At 37.7% G+C, this 10,771-nt stretch overlaps 1 protein-coding gene across 1 annotated transcript in view; it reads left to right on the top strand.

The window, feature by feature from the left end:
- LOC112137437 (hedgehog interacting protein) overlaps positions 1-8,302 on the top strand; it is a 33,446-nt gene extending 25,144 nt beyond the window's left edge. Inside the window, exons 12-13 of the mRNA XM_024259772.1 lie at positions 4,990-5,138; positions 6,092-8,302. Coding sequence (XP_024115540.1) covers positions 4,990-5,138; positions 6,092-6,288 — 346 coding nt within the window. The 3' untranslated portion in view covers positions 6,289-8,302. The remainder of the gene's footprint in view (positions 1-4,989; positions 5,139-6,091) is intronic.
- The last annotated feature ends 2,469 nt before the right edge of the window (positions 8,303-10,771 follow it).

Below are 10,771 nucleotides of genomic sequence, written 5' to 3'. Positions count from 1 at the left end.
ATTGAGGAGCTTCAATGGCAGGTTGGTTTGACATGTAGGACACTGCCCCCGGAGTTTGACACCCCTGTGGTAGATCATCAGTGAATCTCGTCCGTGTTCAGTACAGAATGCAAAGATGATCTTTGTTTTCATTCAATAAAACAGGATTCATCTTTCTATAAAGGTTTGAATTTTGAGGCCCAAAAAAAGAATAAAGTGTGAAAATGTTGATGTGTGTCTGAGAAAGTGTAGAAAGTGTGTAGTGAGAGGTATTACTTCCTTGTAGCACCCATAACAATTGTAAGAAAACCAAGCTTACTGCTTTGCGGATTCTGACTATTTCTGAGTTATTTTTAGAATATAATTTCTGCGATTAACGAGAGGCCGCTGTATCTACAGTCAAGTTCTAATCTGTTTGATTTTATGAGCTTGAATCTTTTTATTTTAATAGTTTTAATAACAAACCTATTAGATTTTCATACATTACATTTTGTTGCCCAGTTGCCATTTTCGGGTCTGTGGAGTGAATCCCAGTGCTCGTTCCACTTCACGCTTCATTTCGTTCGTTTAAAAAATATTTATTGATGTCAAAGATTATCGGCCAGTGTTTCCATATCTAACCAGTGTGCTCAGAGCCGTGTGTTTGGATCACTTTTTCTTTTATTACAGTTGTGATGAGGCATAGTGACCAGGAAATTACCTTGAATTTGCAAACATTGTGTGACTTAATGTCGAGCAGCATCTTCTTTTATTTATATGACATTGCAAAAATGTCATATACCCTTTAAAATTCTGAAACACAAATCATTTTCTTTTTTATAAATTACACCAAACATTAAAATGGTGCAGTTCCTTAAAGAGTAACTTTCTGAATTGAAGTTGAGATTTAATCCAAGGGTTAAAGTTCCTCTCCTAAGACACATATTTTTAAGTATTTGAATCAGAAAGATCAAATTAGGTGATACAATCAGAAAGATTTGTGTTTCTTTACAGCCTTTTAAACAATTTTAAAGCAAGTTTAGGTTAATTCATCTCCAAGCAAGAAAGATTAACTTATATTGAGCACAGTTCATAAAACATAGATAACTTCAAATGGGGTTTTAAGACTTCCTTTATGAACTGCATTAGCCGCAGAAGTCCTACTGTGGGTAATATTAGATACATGTGTGTTTTTCTGTGTTGCTTCCACTGGATTGTTGGTTCACTTGCATATCTACAGATGTGAGTCTATAAGGTCATGTTTTCTATCAACTCCCAGCATGCAACATGATTATACCTTTCTATATATCCTGTATATAAAGCTCCTTTTCACTTTCGATGAAAAGTACTACAATACAGTCGCACATAAGTCACATGTCGACTGTGAAATCACAGGATCCAAAACATCTAAAGAGACCAGACAGCAATGTGTAATGAAGTCATTGTTGAGGTGTTCATCTTACGCCACTTCACACTTCATGTCAGTCAAGCAGACTTTTTTAGGTAATAAACTTAATGGACATACACAGGATGGAGTTAATAATCAAACACATCACAAACAAATTAAAGGAAGAGCACTTATAAGTCATTGTCAGGATTTATTACCGAATAAGAAAAACAAATGGAGGCAGAATGTTCATCCTAACCTGCATTTATCTCCAGTCTTTGTCTACTCAGCTGTGCAGCCATTTCTAAATCTATAGACTCTATTTTTATTTTAATGCCACCATTTAACTTTTGTCGTTCTCATTATCTATCTCTGTTGTTGTACTTAACTCATGTCACACCACCATTGCCGTCTCTCTTTCCCTCCTTCTCTCACACACCACCCCTTCTAAAGTTGATAAATTCCCACAGTGGCTGTTGACCCAGCTGCCTTTGTCAAGTGGTGCTACCAGCAGGTGTTGTTTTCACAGCCACCCTGGCAGTCGTACAGACTGTTTAGTAGTGTTGCTGACCCCTGCCTGCTATTAACAGTGTTAGCCATAGACCGCCCCAATTCTCCAGGGACTCTTTTGCTCTCTCCCTCTTTCTCTTTCCTTCTCTTTCTCTTTTCTTCCTCCTTTAGTTCCTTTTTTTTTAACTGCACGCAGCCTGCAACAACAAAAGCCAGCAGGGTTAAGGTCTGGAGTTGGGTGCTGATAGGATCATGGGAATCAACCTCCGCTACTCTCCATCCTCCAAAATTGAAACCACTTTAAGGCACACGAATGGTTGTCAGTCTATTGTGTCCTCCACAGCATTAAAAGGAGCAGATTTAGAAATGTAATTTGAAAACATGCACTGTATTCACACCAAAGTAAATATGGTCAAATGTATAATTTCTATTTGGTTAGATAGAAAATTAACTTATTGAGTGTTGTACTGCAGAATAGAGCAGGTCAGTGGCAGACGTGCTGGTCAGACATTCTCAGAAACTGCTGATCTACTGGAATTTTACCCACAACCATCTCTAGGGTTTACAGAGAATGGTCAGAAAAAGAGAAAATATCCAGTGAACGTCAGTTCTGTGGATGAAGATGTTTTGTTGATGCCAGAGGTCAGAGGAGAATGGCCAGACTGGTTTTAGCTGATAGAAAGGCAACAGTAACTCAAAGAACCGCTGCTTACAACCGAGGTCTGCAGCAGAACATCTCTGAATCTACAACGCAAACAGCCTTGATGCTGATGGGTTACAGCAGCAGAAAAACTCACCGGGCGCCACTCCTGTCAGCTAAGAACAGGAAACTGAAGCTACAATTCTTACAGACTCACCAAAATTGGTCAATAGAAGTCTGGAAAAAAGTTGTCTTTTCCAATGAGTCTGCAGTTCTGCTGCAACATTCGGTTGGCAGGGTTAGAATTTGGCATCACCAACATGAAAGCATGGATCCATCCTGCCTTGTATCAACAGTTCAAGCAGGTGGTGGTGGTGTAATGGTGTGGAGGATATTTTCTTGGCACACTTTGGCCTCCTTAGTACCAATTAATCATGGTTACAACACCACAGCCTATTTGAGTATTGTTGCTGACCATGTCCATCCCTTTATGACCACAGTGTACCATCTTCTGATGTTACTTCCAACAGGATAACATGTCATAAAGCTGGAATCATCTCAGACTAGTTTCTTGAACACGACAATGAGTTCACTGGACTCTAATGACCTCTACAGTCACCAGATCTCAACCCAATAGATCATCTTTGGGATGTGGTGAAACGGGAGATCGGCATCACGGATGTTCAGCCGACAAATCTGCAGCAACTGTGTGATGTTATGTCAATATGGACCAAACTCTGAGGAATGTTTCCAGAACCTTGTTGAATCTTTAACACCAAAAATTAAGACAGTTCTGAAGGCAAAAGTCGGTCCAACCCGGTACTTGCAAGGTGGAATTGATTAAATGGCCGGTGAGTGTATATGGGACTTTTGAGGGAATAAAATGGCAACAGCCGCTAGAAGGCACTTTAGCTGTGTGTATCAGTATTTGGTACTGACAGCAATGCAGAAGAAGAAGTGCTGCTCAGTTTTACACCAGGATTGGCGAAATTGTCCCAAAGCGACAGAGGATGAAGTATTTAATGGATTTAGTTATTTGAAGTGAAATAAAGGGTTAAGTTGACTTGTTAGCGTGTTCTTTATTATAATAATTGTTCACATGTTGCACTAGAAAAATTCCACACATACATGTTAAAAACTCAGAAAACATGATTTTCATCGGAGGGGGACTTTAAACTTTATTATGAACTATAGTTACACTGTATTTAATTGAAGCTTTAGATTTAAAGGACAATTTAGTGCTTTGTCTTAAAAGATTTGTAAAAATTAAAAGGAAAAAAAAAGTATCTTTTAAATTCTCTGCAATGACCAGTGTCCTAAACCGAATTCAAGAAAATCTTTATCAAAACTTAAAATATTTAGGAAAAATGTTGAAAAATCTGCCAGATCAATGAATCCATCACTGTAGCATCTAAATAGCTGTTTTTACCAACAATTTGACAATGTTTATGAATCAAAATGCATATTTATAATTTAATTGACAAAGAAAAACAGCATTATTGTTTTTGTTGTGTTGATTTAAACAATTAAAGCACAAAAACAGTAAATAATTGCAAGAAAAAATATGGACCAATGAAAGAATCAACAAATTTGGGTGTTAGGAGAAAAAAAAGATGTTTTCAGAACCATGGAGTTTTGGCTCATACTGTGTGCTCTTGTTGGCTCTGATTGATGAGAACTGCTATGTGATGGCCTAAACATGACACACATACACAATCACGCACACTGACCTCACTGCTAATGCTTCTCAGCTCTCATACCAGCCGCTCTGAACAGGAGTCCAGTTACTCTGCCTGTTTGTCTGCATCTGTGCACATGTTCTCATTGTCTAACGGAGCTGAATGTTTTTTCTACCTCAGGACAACTGAAATGTTTACACACTGATATTTTTCCTATGTCTCACAAATATCACACAGCGTTCTCATGGGAATGCATCTAGTATGTGTCTTAGTAGAAAAACTGGCACGAACAAACAATTCCCATTTGAACTTGATTATACACACGCTGTATTATTTCCAGATTTTTTAGAGCGTGATATTTAATAATTCACTTTTAGTCCATTTGCTGGTGTGCGTGTCTAGATGTTTGTCCTTCTATGGAATGATCACAATAAGTCTTTTTTTGTCTTCAGACTTGATGCATATGGTGTGAAGATGTTTGTATTTGTGGGAACTTTCCAAACCTTGTTTATATCTGTGAGACTGTGGAAGCCCCTGCATGTATTGCAGCTGCACGGCTAATTTGGCAATCGTTAATAAAAATAAATCTAGTAAAAAAAAATAATAAAATTGTTGCCTAAAAATTAAATCACATCTTATCAGATGAGCTGCCCGTCCTTGTATCTTTCAAAAGTTCATTTTCAAAAACCAAACTAATAAATATAGCACTATAACTTGTACTACTACTACAATGTTGTGTCAGATTCTACATTTTTATTAATAAACCATATAGATTCTCCTTAGACTGACGTGTTCTTGTTATCGTTCTACTACAGGCCTCTCTCCCCCAAAGAGTGCCAGCGTCAGGTGGAGCCACCAGAGCTCCTGATGACAGCTTGTTCCAGATACTGCAAGAACGGACACTGCACTCCAACTGGCAAGTGCTGCTGTAGCCCCGGCTGGGAAGGACCCTTCTGCAGAATTGGTTAGTGTTCTTAGTTTTAGCCTTTAGCTCAACATGCATGTGTGCTACTTCTTTAAAAGTAGTTTCCTATTTAGTCTACATTCAAGTTTGTGTTTTCTGCTAATCCACGTTGTTTGGCATCTGTGAAAGATCATCGCAACATTTAATCAAATTCTGGAAACAAGGTTCTTAGTTCACTTGCAAGTGGACCCTGGTGTGGTTCACTTGCAGTGTGAATGGAAATTGACTTTCTAATAAACCAAAGAAGAGAAATAAATCAAAGGGACTAAACTGCTTTGAGGATTCATCAAAGGGTTGGAAAATGTCTTGTGAGTAAATGTGTTGAGTGGCTGAAGATGGTTTTCTATGTGTGAGATTCATTGGGCTGGAAAGACCAGCTGGTTTTTCTTGTCTTTATGATCAGTCGAGCTAAGTATAATTGACAAAATGAATTGAATAAAAATGAATTGATTTTGTAATTTTATGATAAAGTAGCATTCATGAATCGATTGGGTATACCTTTTTTTTTTAAACAAATTTATTTAGTTATGAAGAACACTTTACACATAACTAGTAAATGAAACTGTAGAAAAGTGGAACTTTCTTTAATAAAATATGATAAAAATTTGCTGAAGGTAAAAATGATTACCTAAAAGATAATTGAGTTATGAGTGTATATTGATATTTATTAAAGAACAGATCAATATAAAATCATTTTTATCCCAATCCTTGTGGTTAGTTTTTATTTTGATAAAATGAGCATTTGCTTAGTGTGAAAGCAAAGCAAACCAAAAAAATGGTGTCAATGTTTTGCCATCACTTCCATTTTAATAAATGCTCTGACAAGAAAATGAACAAACGTGTAATTAAAGTTGGTAATAAAAAAAACTGCCAAGTTGTCATTTTTTAAAGTGTTTGCAAAACATGAATTAACCTGTTTGTCTTTGTTTCTTTTTCTTCTTGTGTGACTGTAGCCAAATGTGAGCCAGCCTGCCGCAACGGAGGAGTTTGTATGGAACCCAACAAGTGTCTGTGCAAAAGTGGCTACTCGGGCCTTCAGTGCGAGAAGAGTGAGCGGGGTTTGCCCAACGACCAGGAGAAAGATGGAATCCTGGACCACATCATCGACATGACCTCATATCTCCTAGATCTGAGCAGCTACATCGTATAGGGCTGTGCAGAGGAGGGGACTGGTCGCTCTGACACAAATCTACCTACAACCATCAGCAAACTCTATATGTGGCATCGTTAACGGGGCCTTTTAATCCCCCTCAAGCCCACACCGAAACGCATACACACCAACATCCAAATACAGGATCGCTGCCCGGCTGCATTGGACCCACATAACTATACCAAACTTTTCTTCCTCTCACATATAAGCTATTTGCTTTTGAACACCAGCCCGTGTTGACATGTATGAGGCCTTCAGACAGCAGCAAGTCCATTGACAAGTTTGACAAAGCTCAAGTAAATAATTAGCTCACCTGCCAGTGGTGGGGTTTTTGTAGGAATAGGAACTACTCACAAGTGGACCGTTTTAACCCAAGACTGGATCTGTCCAAAGGGTTGTGGTGTTCCCTGTTGTAACACACCCTGAATATGGAGTTTGAGGCAAATGTGTGGAAGCCGTTGGTTGTTCTGGAGCTGTTGAAGCGTTCAAAACTGAAAGGGGAGGCATGGCTCTGGAGGGTCCATTTAAAAAAAGAAAGATCTGCCAACACAGACTGAAAAAACACAAGTGATTGGTTATGTAGAGCTTGCAGTGCTTTGTGTTGTACAATTCTAAAGATGGATTATGCCTCTCCATGTGTTCCCATGTGTTTAGTTCAGGGACATGACTCTGACATGGTGTGAGTTTGTGAGTGGGGTCATCTAAGCAGCATTGATAAAAAAAAAAACAGTTTCTACAACTTGAATGGAGGTTTTTTTTCACTTTCATGCACTGTATTCCTTATCTTATTTTGTGTCTTGTTTGTTTCATTCACTTTATTATTCTAAATTAATTTAAGCGGATCACAAACGAAATTCAAATAGTGTCACTCTCACACATATCGTCTGTATTTTCACGAGCGTGGTTCAACAAACACACTGAAACAGAAGCTGAAACTCAACTACAAAGGGAAGAGGAACTGATGTATATTTCCAATAGAGCTTACCTAAGTACTACTTAGCATTGCAAAAAAAAAGGAAAAAAAAAAACAAAGTATAGCATTATTGTTATCATAGAGGAGGGTTTATTTTTCTAAACGTAATAATATATGGGAGAATGTGGTGTTTTATAGAAGGCAGTTTCTCACTAAGCTTGTCAGGTCATGTCATTTTTTATATTGTACCTATTCATATTGCAGCTTTTTATGAAGTACATGTAAGACTTTCTTCTTTCTTGTTTGCATAGAGTAATTCAGAGCAGTTGCTAGAGTCCATCTAACTCTTCCCCCAACATGTGGTTTGATGGCCGCTGTCAAAACCAGTCTTTGTTGTGAGCTTGATCAAAGATCCGGTTGATCCTCGAAGTCACTGTGGAAGCAGCTTTCAGCCCAGATCTTATCAGTGAAGACCAGATTTCACATTAACCGGACTTCAAAAACAGAACAAACAAAAAAAATACTCTAATGGGCATTTGACTTTTTTTAGATTAAATACCAGCTGAAATGTCAGGAGCAGCACTGGTGTGCCAAACTGAGTTTCATACTAACCATATCCTTACACATGCACAACCACCTTCTAACACTTTATTTTTTAGTTTTAATCCCTTCAAAGGACCATCGATCAAGTTTAAGAGTTGTAAGCGCATTTGTCCCAATCTGCTTCAGTTTCAAACAAAATTGATGGATTGAATGACGTTCATCTCCCGCTGTGCTTGTGTTCGCTAAAATAAATCCACTCTACCTTCTTTCTAATATATCAAAGATGGAATTCATGCTGTAAAATGAAAATCTGAATTGTTTTAGCACTTAATGTGAAAGTTCCATTGTAGCTGCTGAGATGGTGTGGTGTGAATAGAATAACCATTTTCATTATTTAAGTAGTTACACAAATAAAATAATTATTTAAGTTGTCTCTGTTGTTTTTACCATTGTGCTGTATGTGGCTTTTTTATTCCTGTATTGTAAATAAAACTAAGGATAACTTTGTTTTTCTTCAAAAATACCCATATGTCTATTAAAATTTATAGCATGTCTAAATATTTGTGTGGCGTTTTGGAATGTTGACTATTGGAAACTGTACCAGAAAACATTTTGCAATAAATACTGACATTAATTATAAATAATATCAATCTATGATTAAAAATAAAGATTTAGGAATTGTATTTGCTTAATAGAAACCGTATTTATTATCACAGTGTATACATTTAGACTCTTGAAGCCAGGAGTTGTCCCAAGACAAGAGAGGATATTGATTTAGGATTAAAAAAAAAAAACTAAGACCCTAATAATGAGTTACAAATCAGGAATTATTCACACACAAATTGGATGAGTTTATTTTCTCTCCATAAAAGGTTTTTACAACCAAGGCACAAGTTGTTTACTGCTGCTGTAAAGTGGAATCAGTTTTTATTGTATTGCTTTGCTATGGTGAGTCTCCTAGTGGTCACTTCGTGAATTACATCTCCGGTTTCTTTTGTTTTCAAACATGCTTCAACCGTGAAGTCAAAGGAAACGGACTTAAATCCAAAAACTTTATTAAATCAAAAACACATATTGAGCTTGACCGAGACGTTTTTTTTTTGCAAAGTGATGAAAAATCTTATGAATAATCAATAGAAAGGAATAATTTAAAAAGTAAAATTGCAAAACATTTTTGAAAGCATTAGTTTTCTCAATCAGAATCATGTCTCTGTTTGGTCCTACATTCATTACCAGTGACAGAGAACTAAAATGACCACGTTGTTATATTCCAGTTCCATGTATTCCAGCTCATCTGTGCTGAATTCTTCTTAGCTTTAATCCTTCCCACTTGGAGTAAAACAGATTTTTAAACACTGGAACAGCTATAATTAGGGTAAAATCTGCACATAAAGTAGACATTTTTAATATTATTCTAAATGAAAAACTCCAAAAGTTTCTAATTTTCAGTGGAAACTATTTTTCAGATCAGTGCAAACCCACTGGTTCATGGAAGCACGCAAGAGCCACTGATCATGGCAATCTTAATTTCCTTTTCAAAATACCAATGAGGCTTTGGTGTTGTATAATGATAAGTGACTGTAGACCACCCACCTCACTCCGATCACACTCACACATACACAGGCACTCATGCAAACGTGAACACACTGCCATATTTAGAGTAACGTGATACTCAGTTGTCTATGCTAAGATCAGGTCCAATTTAACTTGCATAAAATGGAAACGGAATCCAGCATATATTTGAGTTTATACACTATCTGTGGCATGAATCATTACTCCTCATTTGGAATAGTTCTTTCCCTCCTAAAGGGCCCTTGTCTGGCTATCTTCCCCAGTGTAACTCAGTACTTTGAATAAACATCAAAAGTCTGTATACCAAATATTTGTAGGACTGAGATGGTTGGAAGTGAATGCTATGATATAAAATTGTATACAGGACTGAGTCAGTGGGAGCAATACTTATAGGGTAACAGGGAGAACCTGTTGAGAAGAGAAACAATAACTTTATGATGAAACCGTGACCCATTGTTCTGGTTTTTTTGTTCACTTTTAAAGCAATTAACAGTCACTGATACCCCACAGTTTAAATCTGTTGGGTCTGATGTCCCAATTACACCTTCAACATGGGGTGTAAAGTAAACCACTTTTCTCTCAATTCTTCCCAAAAACAAAGACACAACGGATTTCCATCCAGCCACTCAACAAAAAATACATTATTTTTGATCAATGATCCTTAAATCATTGCCAAATGTGTAAAGTTACAGACACAAAGTAGAGCATTTTCTACCTTCTACCTGCCAGTTGAGGTGGCTTGGGCATCTGGTCCGGATGCTTCCTGGATGTATCCCAGGAGAAGTCCCACTTGATGGAGGTCCCGGTGGAAGACCCAGGACACGATGGAAAGACTAAATCTCTCGGCTGTTCTGGAAATGCCTCTGAATCACCCAAGAAGAGCTGGAGGAAGTGACCGGGTGGAGACCGGGTGGGCATCTTTTCTTTGACTGCTGTCTCTGTGACCTGGTCCTGGATGAACGAAAGACAATGGATGAATGGATAAATGGATGGATCATCTCACCATGCAAAGCCCCTGATATTTATCTATCTAAATTCAATATCTAACCTTCATGACACTCGGGATGAGTCAACTACGAGCACAACTTGACTATAAACAGTAAATTCCTGGAGCTGGTCACAAAGAGCCTCGGGTAAAGGAAGTGTGTCTCTTACAGAAAAAAAAATTAAATCAGAGGTAGAAAAAAGGAGAAAGTATCTCATTTGTTAACATGGTGTAGTGTGTGAGTAAGTTTCCTTAACAGGGTAGGAAGGAGGCGAACAGAACTAGACAGTTTTCTTAATACCAGCTTAGTGGCCTTGTGGAAGAGTGTCCGCCCTGAGATTGGAAGGTTGTGGGTTCAAATCCTGGCCAAGTCATACCAATGACTCTAAAAATGGGACCCAGTGCCTCCCTGCTTGACACTCAGCACTAAGGAGTTGGACTGGGGGGTTAAACCACCAAATGGTTCCTGA

This window comes from Oryzias melastigma, linkage group LG1 (genome assembly GCF_002922805.2).
Source record: "Oryzias melastigma strain HK-1 linkage group LG1, ASM292280v2, whole genome shotgun sequence".
Taxonomy (NCBI): Eukaryota; Metazoa; Chordata; class Actinopteri; order Beloniformes; family Adrianichthyidae; genus Oryzias; species Oryzias melastigma.
This window is presented reverse-complemented; position numbering and strand designations above follow the sequence as displayed.